We start from the raw sequence: 26838 nt of genomic DNA on the forward strand, positions 1-26838 counted from the left end.
CTCCCAAATGAATATCAAAATGGATTAGCTCCCTACTGGACCCTAATCATTTCCAATTTTAGAATTCCAGAAGCATGTGACTGTAAAAGCGGACACGCAACCTCTTATGATATTCATAATAAGCAATAGAAAATAAATTGCCTAGCATCTGCCCTTAGCAGGCAGCCTTGAATGGTAGTGGGGAAAATTCAAGACACTGGTGGTAGAAAGGCATAATGGTGATGGGATTAGTGTTGAAATATTGAATGTAATCAATTAATGTGCAAAACCGTTTGAAAATAAAATTTAAAAGTTAGTCAAATATTTAAGCATCGATAAATGAAGTCCAAGAAGTACAAAATTTTTTACATCAAAAACTACAAAAAAGATGCTAAAGATGAACAAAATAAATGAACAGACATCCCATGGTTATGGGTTGGAAGACATAATACTATAAAAAAGGCAACTCCACATACACAGACCTACCTGTTCAGTGCAAAACTTAGTAGAATAGCAAACTTGGGACTATATAGAAAGTAACAAGATGGTTTGAAAATGTATATGGAAATCTAAGAGACATGGAATAACCAAAGCAATCTCACAAAAGTGAATTTAAACATCGGAGGATTCACATGCTTAGTTTCAACAAACTAACAAAAAATACTTTATGTCACATCTAATGGGAAAATCTAAATCTAGAAAACCTAGAAAACATAGAGGGAAATCTTTGTGGCCTAAGGTTAATCTTCTTAAATATAAAACATCCTTCTTATACAAAATATCAAAAGCATAGATGACAAAAGAAAAAATGATACATTATACTTGACCAAAATGGAAAATGATTTTGATTTAAAGGCTAGCCAAACCAAGTGAAAAGAATGGGATGGGAAGCAAGATTTGTAAGGCTTATACCTACTAAGATTTGTACTCAGAATTCATAAAGAATGATTGTTGCTCAATAACAAAATAACAAACTGCCCAATTACAGTGGATAAAAGGACCTGAAGAAATAGTTATTCAGAGAAGATAGATGGCCAATAATCAAATAACCAATAATCACTTAAAGTTATATTTAATAAAATTATGCTCCAGGGAAATGTAAATTAGAATGACATGATATACCACATCATGTCTACTTGGATGACTAACAAGATTATTAACAGTGAGCCTTAGCTAAGATGTAGAAAAGTTGAAACTCTCAGACACTGCCAGTGGGGTGTAAAATGGTGCAGTCACTTTGGAAGACAGCCTGGCAGGTCCTCAGAGTGTTGACCAAGGAGCCACCAGTTCTACTCTTAGATAGATGTGCTTGACAATGCTTGACATGCACCCATACAAAACCCTTACACAGAAAAGTGTATATAAATGTTTCTAGCAGCATATTGATAAATTGCATTTAAATGGAAAACCTCCCATAAATAGTATTTAAATGGAAAAGACCTAGATGTGGTGGATGGATAAAATCTGGAAAATCCAGGTGATAGAATTTGGTTTGATAATACAAAGAACTCATGCCACAACACAGTGAAGGCATGAAAACATGGTGCTAAAGCCAACCACAAAAGACCACACATCACAAAATCATCAATTTGAAAAGATATGTGCTCATTGATGTTGACTGCAGTGCTTAATCCAATAACCAGGACATGGAAACAGTCCCAGTGTTCACCAATAGCTGAATATGGATAGAGATATTGTGGTATATAGTCACAAATACAATACACTGCAGCTTGAAAAAAATTATGAAATCATAAGTTCTCTGCAGCCTGGACAGAACTGGAGGGCATCATGCTGAATGAAGTAAGTCACAGGAAGAAAGGCAAAAACTGGATGTTCTCACTCATCTGTGGTACACAGGCTTGGAACGGAAGACAAAGGAATGGAAGCCATCAATGGTGATGGTGTCAATGAAGTATCAATGATGGCAAACCCTTTGCTCTGGAAATGCAAATACCAAGGAAAGAGACGTGGGAGAACAGAGGAATGAGGCAGTAGACTTGGAGATAACATAAAGGTATTGGTTCCAAGGGCCTTAGATATTTTGATGGTTTGGAGGTGAGGTAACTCTGCATATCAAACCATAGAGTCAACACCATTATTAACAAATGACTCAAATTAAGTAAATTTAAAAGAGATTTCTAAGGAGCTGTGGTGGGGAGGAGGGAACCAGGGGCCACTTGTGGAGGGATTGAATTCTGGTGGTGTGTTTGGAGTTGGAACAATCAATGGCCAACAATTGATGTAAAAAAAAAATTAAAGACCACATACTTTGAGAAATATCTAGAAGGGGAATCTATAGAGACATAATAAGAAGTACATTAGTGGTTGCTAGATAAGAAAGAGAGAGACTGTGTGTGTGTGTGCGTGCGTGCGTGTGTGTGTGTGTGTGTGTGTGTTGGAATGGCAAAAGAGTACTAAAGGTGCAGCGTTTCTTTATGAAAGTGATGGGAATACTTCAAATTGATTACAGCTACGGCTGTGCAACTTAGTGGATATATTAAAAACTACTGAATTGTACATTTTAAATGTTTGAATTGAATGGTATTTGAATTATGTATCAATAAAGCTGTTATATTAAAATGAAATGTGAAAAGAAACATATAAATAAAGCAGATGATAATGTAGAATAATGCAGGGCCTTGGAAGCAAGGGAAGATTTATTTAAAAGGTAGAAAATTCACTAACCACCAGGGAGAAGAATTTTTAGTTTTAATTGAGATATAACTGACATTGCATCAATTTAAGGTGTACAACTTGCTGATTTATACATTAATTTTTTTGTATTTACATACTGCAATGTGAGAGGGATGTTTGATAAATGAAACTAGACTATTAAGAACTTTCAGGGCTAGGAATGTAACTCAGTGATAAAGCTCATGCCTACATATATGCCCTTGATTCAATCCCTAGGAAAACATACAGAAAATTAAGGGGGCTAGAATGATAGTATAGTGGGTAGGGTGCTTGCCTTGTACCTGCCAACCGTGTTTGAACCCCTTATGGCCCCCCCAAGCACGGTCAGGAATGATTCCTGAGTGCAGAGTCAGGAGGAACCCTGCGCACTGCTGGGTGTGACCAGAACAGAACAAAACAAAAAATTAAGAACTTTGAACCTTAAGAAGAGACCTAGAGAAAGTAAAGAGTCAAGTCATAGGCCAAGGAGAAGGCTCAGAGGCTGGAGCACAGTCTTTACACGGTGTGTGGAGAAGGCCCATGACTGGTCATGGCACCTCAGTACCACCAGAAATAATCCCCAAGCAACTCACTGACAACAGCCCCTGAGCACTGGCAGGTGGGTCGATCCCAAACTATAGCGAGCTGGGAGATAGCACAAGGGGAGGGCGTGTGAGCCTGACCCAGGTCCACTTTCTGCTAACACATGGTCCAAGCATCACTGGCTGTATCCTTGGGGTTCCCAGCACCAGCAGGATGACTCAGGCATCCCCAGCACCACACGGTCCAACCAGCATCTCATCCTCAAGTTTTTGTGTTGAACCATTGACCCAGTAGACCGGGAATCACCGGTGGGGGGCCCCAGACTTTCCATGCACTGCTTGGGAGACAAAACCAAAAGCAAACAAAAGTCAAACCAACCATGGAAAAATATATTTGTTATATATATATTATATGTATAGCCGCAAATGCAGTTGTGCAACCTCTTATACTCTAGCCCACTTACTTACCCAAAGTAGTACACATTTGTTCGGTTTTAACATATTGCTGTATTCTCTTATATACGGGCTTAAATGGCTCCAGAATGAAATACAACAAACAACATTCACATACTTCCCTCTCATAGTGGTGGGAAGGTACTCGGTAGTGGGATTGGTGTTTGAATATTATCTGTAATGAACTACTTTTATGAAAAGAAAATATATAAAAACTGCAAAAAAATACATATAATCAGCAAAAAGAAAAAAGAAAGAAAAGAAAAAAGATGCTGAACGCATAAAGAACTCCCACAAATCAATATGAAAAAGGACAAACAATTGAAAAGAAAAAATGTGCAAAAGACTCAGGCAGGCACTTGAGAGAAGAGGAAATAAAAAAAGAATCAGCAAGTGGAGTGGTGCTTAGTCTCACCAGCAATCAGGAAGAACCATTTCACTCCCATCAGCAAGGCTCTCCCCAGGGCCATCCTGAGGGAGGTGGGCGGGGCAGAACTTGTATGCACCACTGTTCTCAGGCTGAGCTGGCCAGTGGTTTTGGAAAACAGTGGCCCAGTTATCAAGTGTGGCAATCAATGCCCCCATTCTAGGTCCTGCCCTGGAGAACCACTTCCGGTGGGGACACAGGACAACGCTGCTAGACAGCATCGAGACAGGAGCCCTGGGAACAGTTGGCGGGGACCCAGGGAGAAGTCATGGTCAAGTCCTTCACCGGGTTCTCCACTCTGCAAACCCACAAGCTGTAGCTCTTCTCAGCACGGTGGAGGTTGGCCAATAGAAGGGTGGATGAAAGAAATTGAGAAAGGATTTCCAGAGCATTTATACAAAGACTGAAACAGGGAGGAGAAAAAGCAAGCTGAGTTTGGCCTCACACGAAGGTGAGCTATCTGTCCAGGAGAAACAGACAGGGTGCTGCCAGAAGCCCAGGGCACACAGCAGGGTCACCACCTGGCGAGGAGGTGAGTGTGGGGGCCAGCCCCTCCAGGAGGAAGTGTTCTCAGGCACACACGACTGGCCAGAGCACGGCTCTTCTCTCAGTGGTTACTCTCAGACTTGCATTTCATATTCCCTTTGGCATATGTAGTGATTAAAAAAGTAAAAGACAAAGATTATGTTTCCGACAAGTAGATTTCCTTCCAGTCCTATAAATGTGAATTGCCAAGATGCAGAGAAATGGGGGATGGGGGTGGGGACCAAGCTGGGGTTTGAGACTTTCTGGAACCCCCAGTATTACCCTGTATGACTGTGGAGCATGCTTTGTGGAGGTTTTCTCGGCCCCTCCGCTCGCTCTTCTCTCCTGCCCCTCCCAGGCCAGGGCTACATAGTCCTGGCCCCCACGCTCCCTGCAGGATTATGATCCATTGTCCTTGCCCACCTGTGGATGAGAGTCATGGTGGGCCCAGGATGCCACAGGAAATGTGGCTCCTGTCCACTCGTGCTGGTGACACCAGCCCTGCTGATACCTCAGCAATCAGCGCATAGTCTCTTAGTTTCATCTATGAAATATTAATATCACGGATCCTCATAAACATTTAGAGGCTGCAGGGAACTGAAATCTGGCGGTGAGGAAGCATTTGTATATGACCAACGTCAGTGCTTTTATAGGCTGAACGTTTCAAATGGGCCCAACAGGAAATATGAAAGAACGGTTTGTTTTTGGTGGATTCATCCTGGCTTAGCTGCTCCGTCCCAGGGAATCTGCAGGGTTAAATACTGATGGAATGGCTGGATTGAATGGACTGAGTGGATACATTGTGTGTGGGAGGCCTGAGTGAGCTGCCTGATCCTCCAAGCACCACCAAGCACCCAGGGCCCAGGGTAGCCCCTGAATACTGCTAGGTGTAGCCCCCAAACAAAACCACATAACAGTGAGTGGAGAATGAAAGTCTGCAAAGAGGCAGCTTCAGAAACACACGCGCTGGAACTTGCTGCTCCAGGTGAGGTGCCATGGCTGAAGGTCCTTACGTTGCTCCGGGAAGGGGCTTCCCAAGTAACCGTCACTGAGTGGGAACTGCAGAGAAGAGTCATGGTGTTGGAGGGGCATGGGGCTCTGAGGGGCAGATAAGCAGCTGAGGGAGCAGCTCCCCTTCTTGGGGTATCTGAGGGGGAGGTCACTGTCCCCTATGGCTTGGCACATCTCGGGGGCCTCCTCTGTACAGAGGGGCTTGTGCCCGCCCCTCCTCGCATCTGGGCAACCACTGGCATGAGTAGTACTGAGAAAGAGGTGCGGGCTTGCCTTCTGCGTGAGCTGTTTCCATCCCCTCCCCACGGACAGCCCAAAACACTGCAGCAAACACAAACCTTACTTGGAGTGGACATGGCCACACACCCTGATGGCAGAGCACTTCTGTCCTCCACCACCATGCTGGGGTCAGGCTGTCCAGGGAAGTGACACAAGTCATGACTTCAACCAGGCCCAAACACGAGTTAGTCAGTGAGGTCCTTCCATAAGAAATCAGGGTGAGGGGACCAGTGTAGTAATATAGTGGGAGGGTATTTGCCTTGCACTCAGTGAACTGGGTTCGATCCCAGCATCCCATAAGGTCCCCAGAGCTTGCCAGGAGTAATTCCTGAGCATCACTGGTGTGGCCTAACTACCTGCCCACCCCCGATAAAAAAAAAGAAGGATGAATAGTTTGGGGGCCTCAGTTACTCATGGTTCTCAGAGGAATGTGTTCTTTTTGGTCATTTATCTTGTGTTCGTTCTCAAATCAGACATAATGGGCAGAAGTGGTGGAGGGCAGTGGGGAGAGAAGATGCAGAGGAAACAGGTAGAGTTGGAGGCATAGGGAAGAGAAGTGAGAGAGAAGGAGGAGGGGAGAACAATTTAGGGGGTAAGAGTGTGGGGAGAGAGGTGGGTGGGCTTTCCTTGGAAATGGTGGGACCTGGGGCCTCACACACATAAGGCATGTGCCCCTCCACGGTGACACCATGAGCCCTCTGTCCCCCGAGCTCTCAATCCTGCAAAATCGGGCTCCACATGCCACCTCGCGTTCTCGACACTCATCAGCCCTTGGCCCTTTGGGAAATCAAGCTTCCTGCTGGCACACTGCCAGATTAGATGGTTCTCAGTGTCCCCCACTGGGGATGACACTCCAGTCATAGCCTACCATCAGGCACTGTGGATGGAGACAGGAGCCTGTCTGAAGGTCAAAGTTCAGGCGGACACAGACCTGAAGCCTGACCAGTGACAGACCAGTGTGTCGGTCCCTGGAAGGGGACCATCTCTGTGGAACGAGGTCACGCACAGCTCATGTGAAAAGGAGCAGCCCTTATGATCTGCTTCCTTCCTGGAGGGGTGAGGCCTCCCTGCTGGCCCCCGCCACCCCACCTACACAGGTTTCTGAGGAGTCTGATGGCTCCTTGCAGATTGCGGGATTCTCTGAAGGTGTCAGGCTGGGCACAGCCGGTATGATCTGTACCTTCGGTGTCTCCAACATCTAGCACCTTCCTCCCACTGATTCCATTTCCCGCCACTCTTCTCTCATTTACATATTTAAAGATCATTTCAAACAGCCCTTGTTTAAACTCTTGAGCTGGTAGGGGAAAAGAGAACTTTCCTAGGGAACAGTATTGGGCCCTGGGCTATGCATTGCATCCCTGGCCCCAAGGCTTTCCTGAGTGCTGGCTGGTTGCAGATCAGGGTGGAAACGCCCCCTCGCCCCAGGTTTCAGCCCTCCAGGGATGTGAGCTGAGACCCCAAAGAGAGAGGCACATCCTGGCCTGACAACGAAGTGGTGTTCCTTTCAAAACCAGCACTGGCTCTCTGATTTCTGGTGTGTGTGTGCACGCGTGTGTGTGCACGTGTGTGTGTGTGTGTGTGTGTGTGTATGTGTCTATGTCTGTGTGTGTCTGTGTCTGTATGTGTTGGGACTGTACTCCAATCACCTCAATCAGGCACAGTCTGGTTCCAGTGCAGATGGCATGCTCAGTTCTCTGAGTGGAGGAGGCATCACACAGTCCCACACTTCACCGCATAATCGCTGTACCCTGCTTTTAGGTAATGCTGGCACAATTTTCATTAGCTTCACACAATGCAATGGTCACACCCTACTTTCCCTCCAACACCAAAAAATACCTGGCATAAAACCTATGATGCGTGCTGAAGAGATTACAGAAGGTGGGGCGCATGACATGTGGTCCCTGAGCTATGCCAAGGGTAAGCCCTGGGCACAGTTGGGTATGGCCCTAACCCCGGTTCCCTTAAATCATGGGGGGAACATTTATTAAGTTAACTTGGGGCAAACGGGAGGTGTACACGGGGAGCAGGAAGAGCGCTGAGGACATGGGGCTCTGTCCACACAGCCCTGAATCTGGGCCTTACAGGTGGAAGGCGTGGGAAGGGGAACCGTTTCCTTCAAATGACTGCCTGCAGCAGACACTACATTCTCCCCCTTCCCTGCTGGGGTGCCACAGCTGCCAGCAGGCGTCCTGAGGCAAGTCGGGGCTTAGGAAGGAGGCAGGGACGCCTTGGGGTTGGGGAAGTGAGCCGAGCTGCCCTCAGCCCTCACGCCGGCTGTTCAGGTCCTGACCACTGTCCAGGGTCAGCTCAAGTCCTCAGCCTACCCGACCTCAAACCCTGTCTGTGGAACCCATCCCTCACTTGATGGGTGCGGTAGCCCCTGGCATTGGGTGACAGAGGGGTGTCAACCTCAGCGCTGGAATGGCCATTTCCCAGCTGAGTTACTGGGCTTGTGATTCAGTCTCTCTGGGGGTGATGGCCCCTGGGAAGAGCCTTCTGTGGGAGGACTGGGGGTGTGGAATGTTCTATGAATGGCAGCCAAGTGTTCCCCTTCCTCACTGTGTAGGCTTCCTCTATGACTCCTGATTCTCTTGGGGTCTCTGCTCACCCCTCACCTCCCACGAGACCAGTTCATGCACCTTCTTTGGCAACAGGGCTTAGCCCCAACCTGTCTCTTGCTGATTAAAGGCATTTTCCCCAGGAATATCAGGGTCAACAGTCCAGGCATTCCCTGTGCCCTGACCATGTCCCTGGGTTCACTCCCTTGGGTCTTATTGCTCATGAGACTCCACCCAGACACAAGCAAGCTTCCTGGGGTAGTACCGAGACCCCTGCACTGCCCTGAGTGTGTGTGTGTGTGTGTGTGTGTGTGTGTGTGTGTGTGTGTGTGTGTGTTGGGGGGAACTCGTCCAGGGTTGATCCTCTTATGACCTGTGGACACACAAAGGCAAGAACAGAGTCTCTGGGGATGGCTGGGAGTAGCGGAGGCTGCATGTTCGGGGCCAGTATTGGGTTCAGGCTGGAGGGAATCAGAAGATCCTTGCTGGGCTGAGCGATGCTTCTTAACAGACTTAATCAAGAATTACGCAGGATCTGTTGGGATTCCGGCAAGTCAGTCAGGGAAATGAACAGCACTTAACTTCATCTTTACGCGTTATAAGTGTTGCTAACTCTATTTGAAGCCACTGTCTAGCTCACTTGTCACGTCAGGGGTCCCTGTGTGCACCTCCAGGCTGCACAGGGAGGATGAGATGATGCGGGGGGGGGGGGGACTTTACTGTTATTTTGCTTTAAAGAAGGTAGTTTTTCAGGGGGGCACTGAGTGATTTTCTCTTCTGAAAAGGGGGAGGCTGGCCAAATACGGTTAGGAAGCTCTGCTCTAGAATCATCTCTGGGGGTTTACCTTTCAGTATCCCCCCGCCCCTGCTCCCCGCCCCACACCCCCACCAGCTCCAGTCCAGAATACACAGGGGTGGGCTTGGGTGGAAGAATAGCAGGTGAAACTTTACCCATCAGGGACATTTCTGTCCGTCAGAAATCACCCCTCACAGGCCATAAAATTCTCAGGCACAGTTTTTATCACTTTAAAGCCCTGTGGACACCCACTATTGGCTTCATGCTTCCTGGTACTGCAGAGGAGTCGAGGGCTGGGGTCATTTTTCCTTCATAGAAAACTAGACACCCCCCCTCCCCCACTCTACTGGGATACTTCACACATAAATATATTTTTAATGTTGTGAAGTCCTGAAGTGATAGCAGTATTATTTGCACTTATTTTAGGAATCTTCCAGCTCAGGGCAATTACAAAGATTCATCTTATTTTTTTTTCCTCTTTTTGTATCCACTGGATGTGCCCTGGGGTCTTTAGCATGACGAGCCCATCTATCATGGCTCTCCTCTGTTATTAGTGTTTAACTCTTTTCCTTTTGCCTGTGTCTCTGGGAGAGGTGATGAGCGGCTGCTCCCACAGGAGCAAGGCAGCTGGATTTCCACTTCATGACTGAGCAGGGCGGTGCAGCAGGTGGGCTGCTGAGCTCCGGGGGGACCCTGTCCTTACCTCCAGCCTCCATTTTAGTTCTGACTGTGACTCGGGCAATGTAGAAGCCCATTTCTCATTTCATTTCAGAGTCCCTGTTTTCTTGACTAGTGCGGAGAGTATGGTGTTGTTGGCTGAGCTTTTGTCTCTCGCCATAATGTCCCCCCAAAGTGTACATTTCCTTAGCACCATGGCTGTGGGGTTCCCAGGCTGTGCTACAGACACCCGCTTCTCTCACACTCATGCCAATGGGTCTGTGCAGGCCGCATCTGCCCTTATTCCTAGACTTGGGAGACCATCCAGATCAGCCAGGGAAATTATGGCCTACTCTGGGGTCACTGCCACCGACGTCACCACGGAGGGGTCCTGCCTGCCTGAAACCAAGCCTGGTGGCTGCATGTCAGAGAGGCACTGCCACAGCCGGAGCCCCAGTCACAGGGGAAGGGCAGGAAGCACCAGGCTCCTTCTACAGAACTGGACTGTGTTGGGGCTGGAGCAATAATACAGAATAGGGCAATTGCCTACACACAGCTGACCTGAGTTAATCCCGAGCAACCCATACAGTCCCCCCAAGCCCAACCAGGAGTGATCCCTGAGGACAGAGTCAGGAGTAAGCCCTGAGCACTGTGGGTATGACCTAAAAAACAACCCCCTTAAAAAACAAACTGGACCCCGTACTGCCTGCCCTACTGTCATTGGCCCCCAATTCCCTCCTACCCCCACCTCCAAGTCTGCTCCTGAAATTGCTTCCTTACTTTGGGGGCATTTATTTATTTCCATTTGGGCAGCTCTGCAAAGAATTCGGGTTCAGTCCCTTTTCCTGGAATCAGCTCATCAGAGGAAAGGTTCAGACGCACCCCTTCCAGCATCCCTCAGTGTCCTGGGCAATATCCTGGGCAGGCTCAGATGTGGGAAGGTCAGTTCCAGCTCCCAGGGCTGCACAGCGCTGGGCGGGGGTAGTGGGGGTGGGAGATAGGTCTCCACAAGCTTTGCGGGAAACATTTTGAGTTAATACCTAGGAGAAGGGTGAGAGAGGGGTGCGGTGGGCTCCTGGGCCCCTTGCTGGACCTACAGACCAAGCCAGGCCCCAGGGTAGGTGGGGTGGGGCAGCACAAGGGCCCAGTCTTGGAAGAGCAGCAGACAGCAGCTCCCAGGGCCCTGGTGACCTGCCCCCCAAGACAACATAGGGAAATAAACACAGGACTCTGCTGGACAGTAGGAGGGGACAGACTTCACAGTGCCCGGTTACCTTAATGGCTCACAAAGCCAAGTAATGGCACTGCTGCTTTCATTTAGAGGCGCTTTGTCAAAGTAGCTTCACGGTGATTATCTTCCCTAACGAGGGATAGAAACGCATCAAAGCAGAAGGAACACAAGAAGAAAGGCAGAGGGTGGCTCATCTCCTGCTCCTGCTCACTCTGCACCCCCATCCCATTCTCCAGGGGTGCCTGGTGTCAATGATGGTTGGAGGGATCACTTGGGGTGGGAGATGTGTGCTGAAAGTAGACTAAGGACCAAACAGGATGGCCTCTTAGTACCTGTACTGCAAACCATAATACCCAAAAGTAAAGAGAGAGTAAGAGGGAACTTATATGCCATAAAGGCAGGGGGAGGGGTGGGACCGGGGATTAGGGATGACATTAGTGGTGGAGAATGTACACTGGTGGAGGGATGGGTGTTGGATCATTGTATGATTGAAACTCAAACATGAAAATTTTGTAACTGTATCTCACAGTGATTCAATTAAACAAACAAACAAACAAAAACAGAACCTGACTCTGGTGGAGATGAGATCCCCCTCAGGGTCCCTGTGAAGCTCTGGGTAGCTGCGACCAGTCTCTGATTTATGCCACAGGCTTAATCAAGTCCACCTGGACCAAACTTCCCTGGCCAAACAGCCTGGGCACAGGGCTGCGGAGAGAGGGGCTGGCGGACCCTTGGACCCTGCTAACTCCCTCCGGCTGGGCTGCAGAGGCCCCTGGAGAGCGGGCAAAGTCCCTGGTGTGTGCAAAGCGGCCCCCTACTAGGCAGAAAGCACTTTCAGGCTGGGACCCCGAGTCAACACGTCTGCGTCGTGGCTGCTCTGACAGCTGCTGAGTTTGTCACACGGATAATTAGATAAACTGCTTGAGCGCAGAGATTCAATATGCAGCGTCGTTTAGCGGCTGCTACGCGGGGGCCTTGATCTTAATTGAAGGCGCAATAGGGGAGAACCTTCAAGAAATCCCGAATCAACTTCCTCTCGCTCCAGTAATTAGACGCTTACCTCCAGATCATCAGCCGACCTCCTGCGCTCGGCCCACGCCTTCTGCCCCTGGTTCTAGGCGGCCTGTGGTGGCCGCACCCTTGCCTACGCAGGACCTTCTTGAGTGGCTGCCAGAGGGGAGCTGGGAGACAGGAGAGTCCATGCTGCCCCCTTCAAGCCTCTTAACTCTCGTTCCCTCAGCATCTTTGACACCAGCCCCTGGCCCGGGGGCTTCCAACTCCTCTTTGAGTGGGGTCCCCCTCTGAATCATTATCCACCTTGCTAGAAGGTGGGTCTCTAGCTTGAGTCCCCCATTCTCTCTCTCTCTCTCTCTGGGGATCCTCTATGGGGTGGCACAGAAGCTGTGTGGCACACAGTCATCAATCCTGTATTCCTCTCAACAGTTCCCCAGGAACACAGCCACATGGCACAGCGGAGAATGGGGAGTGGGGAATGGGGTTAAAAACCACAGTTCCAAGCCCTGCCCACCACTGCGGGAGGAAGTTCAGCTGGCCATAGATGGCCTGTGCCCTCAGGGTCAGGGGGATGGCTCCTGGCAAAGGGCATCTGCCTTTCCAGTTTGAGGCCCTGAATTGTAACCCTAGTGTTGCCTGCGCCAACCAGAGATGGTCCTAGCAGCTCTGCTCTCTGGCATCACAGCAGAGCTGGGTGCAGGCTGGGTGTGGGTGAACACTCAAACCAAAGGCATGAGAGCACTGTGGGACCAGGGGTGCAACCCCAGGTGAGCCCCGCAGCGATGCCCACCCTGTTCTTGGGAGCACTATGGCCAGGGGTGTGCCAGCATCACAGGTAAATGTGTGTGACCCCCACCCCCCTGCTTTGGGCATGTGTGCAACCCCCAGTAAGTATTAGACTGGATATGACCTCTGCCCCAGCATGCATTGCAACCAGTGTTCGAGCCCAACCAACACCATCACGAGGGGCAGGGGGGAGGGCTATCAACAGATACAGACAGTCAAACTCTGGGAGTGCTCGGGCAGATGCTTGTGGAAAAGTTGTTGCTTCCAGTCACATGACCCCCTCACAGAGGATGGTCCCCTCAAGGTCTTCCTGGGGGTGGGGGTGCTTAGAGGATCCATCAGAAATGAACACATGGTTTGAGCCCCCAGTGCCCTTGTGGATGATTTGCATCCTCTGGTTCCTGCTTCACTTCCTCCCTGGCTTCTCCCCAAACACGCCAGGCTAGTTCTCCTTTCAGGATCTCACATTTGCTGTTACTTCTGTGGGTGATCACGCTAGCATTCAAGGGCTCCCTAGAACCCCACATCACTTCTCCTGTGAGAAGCTGCCGCTGGCTTCATTCACTGTGTTCCGAGTCTCCTGCTCTGCCTCCATCCCACACGCTTGATTTCTTATCTTCCATCTGTCTCTCCAACAGGACCCTGTGGCCCTGAGAGCAGGAACCCTGGCCGGTTTATTTTTATTTTCTATTTTTCAATGGAATCACCATGAGATAGACCATAATAAAGCTGTTCATGATCAGGTTTCAGTCATACAATGTTTCTAATCCTATTTGAAACATTATACATTTCCCACAACCAATGTCCCCGGTTTCCCTCCCACCCCCCCACCCCTACCCCAGCCTGCCTCTACATCAGGCACTTTTTTTCTCTCCTTCTCTCTATCAAAAGTATCCTGCATGCATGGCAGAGTCTGGCAAACTCCCCGTGGCATATTCAATATGCCAAAACCCAGTAATGATGATGGGTCTCATCCCCCTGACCCTGAAAGAGCCTCGAATGTGGCACTTTCTAAAATCTCAGGGCTAGGACGAAGGAGATGTTACTGATGCCTGCTCCAGGAAATCGATGAACAACAGGGTGACAGTGATACAGTGATACTTCTCTCTGTGTCTCTCTCTGTCTCTCTCTCCGTCTCTCTCTCTCTCTCTCCTTTTGTGCATTATGGCTTGAATACTGGTGCTATGAGGTCTTCCTGTTTTCTCAGGGAATTCGGTATTTTTATTGGGAAGGTCTTGAGATGACCCTCACTGAGAAACTGATGGGCTGAAAATTTGGGTATGAGGGTTTTGTGACTGAAATCTCCAGGCTTTCTCAGAGGCAGGATGGGCTACCTCCTCCAACTTCCCCATACTCCTGTAAGCCCGGTAGTCACCCCCCTCAAAACAACTCCAGTACTACTATGTAAGCTCTTCTACCAGCCAGGCTCCAGAAATCCAAAAATCTTGAAAGAGATTAAAAAGCTGCAGTAAATCTCATGACTGCCGCACCTGGCTGCCACCTAGTTAAATCCTGGCGGGTTTTGCATGGCTGCTTCCCAGGGTCCAGGGCAGTCCTGTCTGCTGAGTAGAGCCATGACGTTCCCTGCTAGGCAGGGCTATGGTTGAAACTACTGCCTAGAGAATGCGCCCTGAAAGCCACATGAGGTACAGGGGATCCTGGGCAGGAGCTGCGAGCAAAGCTGGTGGGTTCCCAGTTGTTCTGGACTGCCTGACTCAGGAGAGAGCCAACACTGGGGCCAAGAAGGGCAGTCAGAATCCGGGCATCACAAGGGAGGAAACTTGGCAGGTTTTCGATCTAAGGGTTCACCGGCAAGGACTGAAGGATGGGGCAGGCTGTATGTTGCTGGCACCCCTGAGTGGACACTGAAGAAGGAAAGGATGCCAGGGGTAGACAGAGGAGGACATGATGTGGTCACTGGGACACATGGAGCTTGAATAGGCCCTGGGTCTTTGGGGGCAGGTCCTGGGCAGCAGCTGGAGACAAAAGACTGAAACCAAGCTGCAACCTAGGAGGGGTGGAATGGAAAGAGGAAATAGTGGGAAAAGTCAGGAGGAGGGACAGCAGGGAAAGGGGCGGAGCCTGCGAAGGGGCGGGGCTGGCAGCCGGCTGGAGGTGCTGGTTGGAAGAATGGGACCATTAAGGTTGAGGAGAACTTTGGGTTTGGGGTGAGAGAGCCTGAGCAATGAGGACTGTGTGAGGGGGTGCTGTGAGAGGAGGAGGGAACGTGGGGGTGGGGCACGCTGGCTGAGGTCCAGATGCGACATCCATGCAGCGTGAGGCTTTCTCAGTTCAATAACTGATTAGCACATTTTAATTACTGGAATGTAATTAATTCATCCAAAGTGTGGGGCGGGTTCTGGGGAGTGCGGCACAGTGCTGAACTGATAATGTTCTCGCAGGTTTGCTGGGGGCTCACGCCGAGGCCTTTCCTGGCACTAAACCTAAAGAACATATTCAGAGGGCTCAGTACTTGATTGAAACCACGTGTTTCCATGATCCGGAGGGACTGTGAGCTGTGAGTCAGGATGGCAGCTGCACTGGGGGTCTCGTCCCCTCCCTAGTCACCCCAGCCACCTACCCTGAGGCCTCTAGAAGGACCAGGGGAAGGGGTCCAGGCAGGAAGAAGTCCCGTAGACTCTCCTGGTCCTGGAGGTTGTGGCGGTGTCTCTGGCTAGAGCAGCCCCTCCTGATGGCCCACAGAGTTGGGGTGCTGGGAACTGGAGCCAATGCTCTTTGGCTGTCAAACGCACAAGCCTGGGCCTGGCCTCTCCGTCACACTGGCAGCTGCAGTCCCTGCCCAGTCTCGGCTCCAGCCACGTCAGCAAAGCTGAGTGACATGGTGGCAAATGGCCCCTGGAACTCACAGCAAAGGCAGAGGTGGTGCAGAGGGCAGGAGAGGCAGGACAGAGCAGGGTGGCAAGGACAAGGTGACTGCGAGATGGTTTGGCGAGAGAGCAGGAGCTGGGCCAGCAGCCAGGCCAGGTGGGAAGGGACCCTTCCCACTGCCTCCTCTGACTTTCCAGCCCCTTCTTCAGAGTGGAGAGTGTCTGGGGATCCTGGGAGGCTGCAAGCCTCTGTGGTTTCCCTGGCAAGGCTTCTGCGGCTGCCCTGCAGGCTTCCCAGCCTGCAGTTCTTCAGCTCTAAACCATTTTTCTGCAGCAGTCTCCAGGGTCAGGACAGGGCGAGAGAATCTGCCGGTGGGACAGCCCCCAAACTGAGACTGCGGTGGCAGTGCCTAAGGCAGGCCCCAGCCCTCTCTGGGCCTCGGAGTCCCCAAAAGGGGACCAGGAAAAGAGGACCTAGCTTAATGTTGGCTATGGCAGCACAGACACTAAAACCGGAAACTTCCAGAAGGCTCGGCATGGCCCTGCACAGGGATGGCAGCAATTCTGCAAAGTATTCTATATTTCCCTCCCCACAACTAAAGTAGGACTAGCTTACCTGGTACCCCCCCAGGCCTGAGCTCAACCGGCTGTCTTACTTGCACTGACCACTTATCTGTTTTACCCACAAGTGCCCCCGTGCCCCATTGGGTGTCTCATGGTACCAATGACTCACCTGGAGTCTTCAGAACTTCACCCCTTCCTTCCTTGCCTCCCAACAAGCCCTTCTAGGTGCACCTGGTGTGTCTCTTCCTAGCCTTTTCTCATCCTCGGGCAGCTGGATTCCCTCCTTTGCTCAGCTGACAGTTCCCCAGTGCCACACATGCATCCAGAAACTTCCTTTAGATTCCAAATCAGGGTCTGTTTTCTGACTTCTCTTCCAACCCACTGGGTGATCCCTGAATCAGCCAGCACCTCATTCCAAAGAGCAAAAAGGGCAAGTTTTCTGGGGAAAGAGATCTAAATATGACAACCAGGTGACCAAGCCCAGCCCCTCCTGAAACTCTCTGGAGGTCATGCAGCGGCATCCCTATGAACTCGGGCTCCCAGGAGAGCTGGCAGTGTGGCCTACACATGCTTGCATCTGCCCCTGAGACACCCCTGGTGTCGGCCATGGCAGAGCCTCACCCCGAGTGAGCTGGTGTGGAGCTGCCAGCTGACACATGCTCAGAGCTGGTCCACAGGGCTCTGAGTGGAGTGTTCCCGTGTGCCTGGTGCTGCTGGTACCTCCTCACGACCCTGAAAGAGGCTGCCCATTTAAGGACCATTCCCACGTACAGCATGAGTAAGCAAGGTGCAGAGACAAGAGCCTGTGGTAGCCCCCACAAATGATCCCAGGATGATTCCTTGGAAGTTGCAGCTCAGTGCCCCAGTCCAGTGACAATCCCTCTGGTCATATGCCAACAGAGTGACGAGAGCACTCGGGCCTCCTGACCCCAGTTCTCCTGCACCCACTAATCTACCACAGATGGGGGTGCATGCTGGCACTGTGATTGGTGTTCCACCAAGTATGGACGTGCCCAGTCAGTGAGACTTAACTTTCCTCCTAAAGAAATAAGGCACAAAGCAATAACTAAGAAATACTTAAAAGAAAATAAAAAATAAATCCGGTTGGCAGCAAGATCTCTCTGCTCTGCTCACCTGCAGCAAACTGTTGAATTTTTCACAGACTCAAAAGGATACTCATGCACCTAAGTTCACAGCAGCACTACAGGCACTAGGAAAAAGCTGGAAACAACCCAAATGACTAATAACAGATGAGCAGATAAAGGAACTGTGGTCTACACACACAATGGACTATGCCTCAGCTAGATGATAAAATGAAATCTTGTCTTCTGCTATCACATGCCTGTAACTAGAAGGCGAATCCTGGCAAGTGAAGTAAGTCAGAAGGAAAGAGAGAAATACTGGATGGACTCACTCATCCATCGGATATTAAAAAAAAAAAAAGCAAGAGGACAGACAATGCCCGAAGCAAACACCCTTAGACTTGGTGGGTGTCTGCAGATGGTGGGGGAGGGGTACTTGTGCTTTGTTGGAGGGTATGGTATGGGACAATGTAACCCTACAACATAAATATTTATGGTCTTGCAAACCAACGCTACCTCAATAAAAATACATCTTCTTGATGTTTTTAATTGGGCTGGCATTTTAAAAAAAATAAAAGGCAGGCTTTTAATTTCTGTGTTTAGATTTGTTTATCTGTCCATACATTCTTCATGTATGCCTTTTTTTGTTTGTTTTCAAAGATGGAAATGATTTCCTTTGGGCCCATGAGTCTGGGAAATCCTCCTGGAAGGACAAACTGCATCTACAAACACTACGGGAAGCCCAGGGCCTGCCTTGAGCTCAGCCTCTGCCCAGCTCCTTTCTTCCATAATTTCATGGTTTGTTTGGAAAACTGCCCAGCTATGACATGGTATCATCTGGGCTAATACGGCCCCAGCTCAGTGAGTGATTGCTGACAGGCAGGCTTGTCTTCCCAAACAGCGCAGGAGATAAAGCGTGGATTCAAAACCGAGTCAGAAAAATGATTTCCAAAGCACCAACAAGACCACAACGAGAAAGGCTGTGCCATGTGGGGACGTTGAACCAGGCACTGGAGAAGTCGCAGGTTACAAGACGTGTCTCTTGCTGTCCCCACTCTCTCAGGGGCTTCTTGGCACTGAGTAATCAAATAGTGACGCCAGGAGGAAAAATATGACACCTCACTCCCCTCGGGCAAGGCCTTGGTGAGGACTGGCATGAAGCCCCCAGGTATGAGCTGAAGTGATGCTTTAGTTCCATTCTGGTCTCCTTACATGTTACTGATCCTCCGTGATACTGTGCTTTATTCTGCATTCACGAGAAATCCCATCACCATAGCAACCGGAATGTGGCACCAGAACTTTTCTTGTAAATGGGGCTTAGCCTGTGGCCTCTTGTTCCTAGCAGACATGGGGTAGGGGGCTGTGTCCCCAGGCTCAGGAGACCCCACCCCCCCGCTCCCAGGGGCAGGGCTCTGGCTTAGGGGACACACTCCAGAGGGCACCCCATCCTTCCAGCCCCATTAGGGTTGTGTGGACAGTGACTTCACTGGAGGTGGGAGTGGGCAAGGGGCACAGATGAAGGCCCAGAGAATGAAGCCATAGCTAACTTCTCTTTGTAAAGTTTGGCAGGAAGAGAAAAGAGAAGCTGGATGATTTTACAATTTTTCTGGCATAGGATAAACATTGGGTATTTTTCATTTTCTTGTGTCCAAGACTCCCTGAAAATTGGGAATATATGTCCCATGGTCACTGGGAGCTCACAATGGCACTGAGTATTCTCTGGCCCTGGTGCACCCCACGGGAGTTAATCTTCACTCCCTCCTTTCTTCCCAGCACCTGCTGCAGGATGGGATGCCCCAGCTTCAGGGGGTACCTGCAGGTCAGCATCTGGGCCAGAGGCCCAGCATCTTCCAGGTCCTCTACCCGTTTCCGGGCAGGGTCCCTGCTCCTGCTACTGGGCTCCCTCTATAGTATGTGTCTCTGCAGCAGGCCTGAGGCTGCTCTGGGTTCAACCTGTGAGGATGATGATACCATCAGCACCCACTCCCATGCCACCTTGCAGAGCCATGGGCTGAATGTTCTCAGAGCAGCATGGCCCTGGATGCTCTCTACAGCTGGAGAGCAGGTGCGTGCAGCCAACTGCCCCATTTACAGCCCAGGAAAGGACCCTGGGAGGTGAAACGAGGTGTCCAGAAAGAGGAGATGCAGGGCTGCCACCCCAGGTCTCCCCCCAATGAGAAATCATCAGACAGTGGCTGTACCACACGGAGCACGTGGGAATTCACAGAATCTGTGAAACACTCAGTGAGTCAGGCAGCTTCAGCAGATAAAATTCCATCAGCTTGACGCAGCATCAAGCTCTAATCTGCTAGCCCCCAGCCTCTCCAGAAACCCCCCTTACACACACACACACACACACACACACACACACACACACACACACACACATCAGCCCTCACACCCGCAGGTTGCGGTGGCGGTTTGTTCTCTCGCCTAAGATGAGAAATGCTGCTTGAATAACAGATGGGGAGGGATGCAGAAATAAAACCCCTTGGATGGATGCATCTTGGGGGAGTGTCGGAAAGTGTAGAACCGAGTGTGAGTCTATGAAATTCAACACAGTCAAGAAAGCCAGAGCAAGCAGGCTTGTGCCCCCACATGCAGGAGGTGAAGGGCACTCACACCAGCCACTGACTTCGGGCTCATCGGCATCACGCCCACAGAATGCCTTGTGTGCTTTGATGCCCTCTGCACCATCACCCTGACCATGGCCATCTGGGGGGCCAGGACCTTCCAGAGCTCACCCCCAACCCCACCTCTGCAGCCCACCGGGGTGAGAGGGGCCCTGATGTGGGTGAGGTGGCCTGGGTGGATGTTGGGGGGGGTGGGGAGGAAGGCCTGTCAGAGTGAGGCTGGAGCTGGACCCTTGGGGCAGCAGGCTCAGATTTGCTTTTTTTTTTTTTTTCACTATCTTGATGCCCCTATCAGGCCTTGAACCTTGGCCGCTGCACTCGGATGCCTCCCCCAACACCCCTCTGCCATCTGCTCCCCAGCCCTCATGCCTCATGCATGTCCTCACTGTGGTCAGGCCATGTGGCTCTGGGACCACAAGCATTTCCACGGGGGCTGCATAGTGGAATGCTTCAGCACAGGACTCCCAATGCAGGGGTTTCCGTAGGTGCCACAGGGCCTCCTCTTCACATGATGCACTGGGTGAGGCGTGGAGAGCTCCCAAATGCACAGGAGCAAGAGGGGCAGGGGAAGCTCTTCCTCTCTGCTGACTCAGCCCCTGCACAGACCAGGAGCCCTTTAACCCCTCCCCCTCAACCCCTGACTGCACAGGGGCGATGCTCTCACAGTATCATAACTGCACCCCACCCCTGGGGATGGTGCCCTGGGACCACAATCTGTGCCCAGCCTGGCCTCCTGATGGATGAGACTGTCAGACAGGGCAGCGATGCCCTCACTGAGGGCCCACCCTGTGTGAGGGAGCTGGCAGGGTCTGTGTCTGCTGCCCACCAATGCTTCCAGGGTGCCCCTCAGTTATGCATCCCCAAAGGGCCTCTGGACAGCAGCAGTGCATCCCCAGCATCCCCGCGCCCACACAGGCTCCGTGCCTGCTCTCCCCGGCCCTCCTTCCTGGGCACAGTCCCCGCGGGCCCTACCTTTGAGGAAGCAGTCCCTGCTGCGCGCCGCCCAGATCTTCCTACCCTGCAGGCAGGCAGTGCGGTGCAGCTCACAGTGGTTCTCATAGAACCTGCCGTCGGAGCCACACACGGGCACGTAGCTGGGCCGGCAGGTCTGCAGACAGCGGCACTCGGGCCGGCCGGTCTCTTGGCTGCGCACGCAGCTGCTCCCTCGGCCACAGAGCTTCCCGCAGGTGGTCGGCAGCCCAAGGTCGAAGCCTGCAGGCACACAAACACACAAACACAGCGGGTCACTGGGGCAGGAACATGGTGGCTGCTCTCTCAGCTCGCTGCACGCACAGCTGTTGGCTCATGAAACTGAGACCCGGGGCTGTGTGTGTGTGTGTGTGTGTGTGTGTGTGTGTGTGTGTGTGTGTGTGTGTTGGGGGTGGGGAGGAGTTCTGTCCCTCCAACTGGGGTGCACCATGGGTGCCAAGAGCAGTGTTGTGGCCATGCTGCTCCTCCAAACTCCTCAGACATGAGCCCTGCCTGTTCTGGGATGGAGCAGTAAATAGGTGGGGTACACAGAGGTGGCCAAGTCTCATTGTGCCCACCCCAGGTGTGGTGCCAGGGTCTTAGAGAGTTGAGAAGGGGGATGGGGGGCTCTGGTCTAAGATGAGAGGCATTCAGGAGCCATCATGGGGGCGAGGGCATGAGGAGAAAGTGGGATCAAGGGTTCCGAGTGGAAAGGGCAGCCCAGGAACCTTTTCTTCTGCGGCACACATCCTTAGCAGAACCAGCAGCCCCTCTCCTCACCTCTGCCCAGTCTTTCCAAGCACAAAGCCATGCTGGGTCGAGGTGGAGCGAACCTTGGCCTCGCAGACACTACACTGATATAGGTTGCAAGTCTGCCTCATCCCCTGTACCCATAAAAATCTCAGGTCCAGATCTTGCCCACCAAAGGAGACAGGGCACCTGGCAGAGTGCCTTACTGCTAAGAAGGGCTGGAGAGAAGGCCACTACCACCTCCAAACATGCCATCATAGGATCTGGAGACTTGGAAGAGTGCCATGTGACATTAATGATGATAGGAAATGTAGATTTCAGAGGGACATCAAAATACAAATAATTAAAACAAGCATGCAGATTTTCATGGCCACAGAAGTCTTTGATTAAAGTTTTAATTAAATCGCCTTCAAAATGCTCAGCAAGACAGAATGGCCCTGGTAGTTAAGACTAAACTTTGAACCCCAGCTGCTCCCCCATGGGATCAAAATATCTGCGGAGGGGGTTGGCAGGGGATTGGGGGTGGGGGAATGACTTCCTTTCCTTGTTTCTGGTTCAGTCTGCTTTTCATCATTATAGATCTGAAAGGGAGGGAATCAGTTATTGGTAGATTAACTGCTGGACTCAATAACTCATTTAAATTCCTCCAGCCTTGGCAAGCTAAGAAATATTGACTTCTTCCTGAATCATAATAAACCAGAAGGTCAGAATATCTATGGGTTGTGTAAAAGTGCAGATCCTAAGTGGGCGTGTGGATCTCCTTTATCCACTTCGCTAATTGTTTGCAAGGCAGCATGGCCCCTTGGCAGGCACCGCTCCTCACCCGTCCACGCTTCAGACCGCTGCAGGGAGACAGCGCGGCAGGGCTGGGGTGCGAGGGGGAGCTGGGCTGAAGGGTCTTCACCCGGTGCTGATGCCAGAGTGAGTATGCTCAGCAGGGTTCATCTGTGGGCTTGGAAAGAGGGTTAGCCTAGAAAGTGCTGGTGGCAACTAGAAGAAATGAATACAGTTCCCCAAAGAACCTGTTTACTTTCTGAGCCGGCCAGGACAGTATTCTCCAGCCCTCACCATGGACTTGGCTTCCCCGGTGATGGGAAGGGTTGCCACCAGCTGCCTTTGTTTCAAGACACTGAGAATGTTCCAGGTCTCCATTCCTGCCCACCCACCCAAATGCCAGGCAGCCTTCCCCTAGCTGCTTGGGGCGCTGGCTCTCTGGTAGCCCTGTCCTAGTGCTCCCTCTTGGCATCCCTCAGAACTTCTGCTCTAGACTCAGCCTTACTGAAGTGGCCCCGGATGTGTGTGTATATGTGTGTGTGGCTGCAGGCATGCTCCGGTATTTTTCTGAAACACAGTCCTTGTCAAAGCTGGTGCCAGGGTTCACACTGCAGGCTGCGGACTGGAAGGGAGAAGGCCCTGCAGATGGGACCTCTCAAGGGGTCGGAGGGCAGCTGGAAGGTAGAGGCAGGTCCCGGCACCAGAACCTGGAGTTGCAGAGCTGGGTTTACCCAGCCCAGGCCATCATATGGAGGCTCATGGCATGGATGGGTGGGAGGAGGCAGCTGACCCCTTCTCCTTGGAAGCACCCACAGACCTGGACTGCAGGGAATGACAGTGTGGCTGGTAGTCCTTGGCACCAGCAGGCACGGCTCCCAGGCAGTAGCGGAGGGTGCAGGCTGAGAAGGCACTCACGTTCACTGCCATGCTGGTCCAGAACTCTGGTTTCACTGCTCTGAACACTGGCTAAGACTGGGGCTGCCAAGGGATCCTATATGCCACAAAGGCCAAAGTAGCTCCAGAATCCCGCATGGGGGAATACAGATTGGGAGAACACAGGTTCCTGCCTCTGAGACACACTCCTCATCAAACAGAGCTCCCCATTCTCACCCTGTTATGAAAACAGAGTGAGCCCCGCTCCCGTCTGCACCATGAACAGTGGTGGGAAAGGCAGCCGAGGGAGTCTGCAGGACGACTGCGATGTGGGCAAAAGATATAACGGGTTTAATTTACAGCCATCAAGGGGCCGTTTCTCAGGTTAAAAACCCATCCCCTCTCCTAAGACACGGTGCTACGGCACCTAGTGAAATCTCCTGAATACGGGAGGAAAGAGGAATGTTCTCTGGGAGTCAAAGTGGCAGGGGATCCCGCCCTTTGCACAAGGCCAGGTTAAAGGCCCCTCCAGGACTGGATGCAGCTTTTCCCCAGGGGTCCCTGTCTGCACCCCTGCAATCGGCCGGCCCGAGAGCAATGGGAGCTCGTCACTGATCAACTCTGGGCAGAACCCAAGCCCAGGTCTGGGGCCGACACAGCACCCTGTGTCCCTGGACAGGGAGTTTGGATAAGGTCCTTTCTAGCTGCAGAGGAAGAACACAAGTGTCACATTAGACTCCTTGGAAAGTTAGAGCCACAGCACTCACCTGTGAGAGTATAAATGAGCCTGCGGTGAAGCCTGACTCTGCTCATCTGCAAGGGGAAGGTCCCTTTGAAGCCAGTTCAAAGGAAAAGGGGGAGTGTGGGGTCCCAAAGAAAAAGGGCGGGAGGAGGGGCAGGTGACCCTCGGGCTGCCAGTGACCTGCAGGTAGAAAACCATTGTCTTGGGGGTGATTTTCTCCACTGGAAGGAAATAGTCGGCCTCATTATTGAGAACAAGCCTCCCCGCTGCCCAGTCTGGTTTTAATCAACAGTAAATAGTGAGTTGAGCAAGCTGCAGGCCCCAACCCTGCTCAGCGGGGGGAGAAGCCCTGATGGGTGGCCTGGGTGGGGGGATATTCCCCCCAACACCCCCAGATGCCCAGAGGCACCACCCACACAACTGCCCAGCCAAGGGTGGTCAGTCCTTCCTCGGAAAGTCCAAGCCTCACAGATAGCCGAGATCCCACCCTGAGCTGACGGAGGTTATGGGGATGAGCTGAGAGTAGAGTCGGGGGTTCAATGTGTGTGAATGTGGATTCAGGATGTCCTGGTGGGGGGCAGGTCTATGCCCCTGGGTCTCATGTCCTCCTTGTTAGCTGTGTGACCTCAGGCACGTGGAGATAACTCCAAGCACCAGAGCAGAAGCTTTGCATGAGGCAGCCCCAGGTCCCATCCCCAGCAACAATGGGAGAAAATCTTTGAGCACCACTGGGTGTGTCTCCAAAAACAGAACACAACCGAGGGTAAAATGAGACGATTTGTGCAAAGAGCCTGGGACATAATGGGTGCTCAGTGGGGACACCCTGGGTGGGGGAACAGGGTGCAGCCCGGGAGGATCAGTTTGGCTTCCTGGATGCATAAGGCCCAGGTGAGGCAGGGGCAGGCCTCTCTAAGGCCTCTCAATGCAAGGCGGAGGGAGCTCATGCAGAAAGGATCGGCCTCTGCCTTGGGGCACCAGGCTCCCCACCTGCCCGCAGCCTGCTGCTCAACTGCACTGGCAGCTGCCCTGGTGCCCGCCACGTCCAGGCCCCCGTTCAGGGTCAGGCTGGTGATGCTCTTCCTTCTGGTGGCCCTTTGAACTGACACCTCTCCATGCTGCAGGAGGACAGGGAGATCCCTGACTCAGGATTTCTAGAGCTTTCTCCCTGAGGCCTGCCACTGGCACTGTCCACCTAAACCAAGCTCCCAGCCACTGGCTGCAGCTTTTCCCAGCTGCTGGAGGGCTCTCGGCTCTCCTCAGCTGTGAAAGGAAACAGCAGGCACAGCAGGGCCTGGGGTAGGACCCTGGGCAGGGCATCAGGACTCCAGAGGCTCTCAGGGCTGCGGGGACCTGGCTGTGAGGCTCTGCTGTCATATTCCCAGCTGAGTGCTCTTGCTGCGGCTGTGGGGAGAATCTGAACCCTGGGGCAGCAGACACCCCCATCAGCGGGACGTGAACAGAGGGCAGCAGAGCCTCTGTTTAGCCTGCCTTCTGCCCTCCCTCCCTCCCTCCCTCCCTCCCTCCCTCCCTCCCTCCCTCCCTCCCTCCCTCCCTCCCTTCCTTCCTTCCTTCCTTCCTTCCTTCCTCCTTCCCTACCTTCCCTCCCTCCCTTATGAGAGAGGGAGGGAGGGAGGGAGGGAGGGAAAGAAGGAGTCAAGTAGTGCCCTCCCCACTTTATTCCAGACTGGGAGCAGGAGGGCATGTTTGGTTCTTCCAGCATCCCTTTCCCTCCCTGCCCCTTGCCAGCCTGGGTAGATTCCAATCTCTCAATGTGTCCTCAAACCAGAGGGAAAACTGACTCTGTTCCCTGGTTATTCTCTTAAAGAGGAGTGGGGGGTGGGAACTCAATGAAAACAGCTAATATTAGCACAAAAATATAGTATTTTGAATCAGATGGTTTGTCAATTTCTCCTCTCCTCTCCTTCCCTCTTCCTTCCTTCTCTCCCTCTCTCTCTCCTTCCCTTCTTCTCCTCCCTCCCTCCCTCCCTCCCTCCCTCCCTCCCTCTCTCTTTTCTCTTTCTCTTTCTTTCTTGTGTTGACCATACCTGGTAGTGCCCGGGGGGAGAGAGAGCAGGTGATGCCAAGTATCGAACTCAAGACTTTGTGCATACATACCAGGGACATGCTCTACCATTTATGCCCTATCCCTGTCCCCTAGAAAAGGATGATTTTTTGTTTGCTTGCTTATTGTTTTGTTTTGTTTTGGGATCACACCTGGCAAAGCACAGTGCTTACTCCTGGCTCTGTGCCCAGGAACTGCTCCTGGCGAGTTTGGGGGACCAGATGGGATGTCAGGGATGGAACCCAGATCAGCTGTGTGCAAGGCAACACCCTACCTGCTAGTCTGTTGCTCTGGCCCTAGAAAGGAATGATTTGAAGGAAGCAGATGAAGTGCCACAGTGACCAGGTAGAGTGGAGTCTGTGGAAAGGCGGACACCGGGTTCCACCCAGGAAAGGGCCGTGCCCCCGTGAGCCTCGGGTGCCTGAGTGGCACCAGGAGGCCACTTCAGACAGACTCCTGGAGACTGAAACCTGGTCTCATGTTTGTGAAACGAGGATGCAGATAAAAACCTGGACCTCAATGTCCTGACCTAAAGAGACAAGCGAGTTGCAATTGCCTCTTTTTCTTTTGACTTCATCTGCCCTCTATCAAGCCCTGGCTTCGGGAGGGTAGTTTCAGACACCTGGTGGG

At 51.7% G+C, this 26838-nt stretch overlaps 1 protein-coding gene across 1 annotated transcript in view; it reads right to left on the reverse strand.

Moving 5' to 3' along the window:
- FSTL4 (follistatin like 4) overlaps positions 1 to 26838 on the reverse strand; it is a 304947-nt gene that overhangs the window by 121449 nt on the left and 156660 nt on the right. The window contains exon 4 of the mRNA XM_056124385.1: positions 21011 to 21250. Coding sequence (XP_055980360.1) covers positions 21011 to 21250 — 240 coding nt within the window. The remainder of the gene's footprint in view (positions 1 to 21010; positions 21251 to 26838) is intronic.

The sequence above is a fragment of the Sorex fumeus genome, unplaced genomic scaffold, assembly GCF_029834395.1.
Source record: "Sorex fumeus unplaced genomic scaffold, SorFum_2.1 ptg000051l, whole genome shotgun sequence".
Lineage (NCBI taxonomy): Eukaryota > Metazoa > Chordata > Mammalia > Eulipotyphla > Soricidae > Sorex > Sorex fumeus.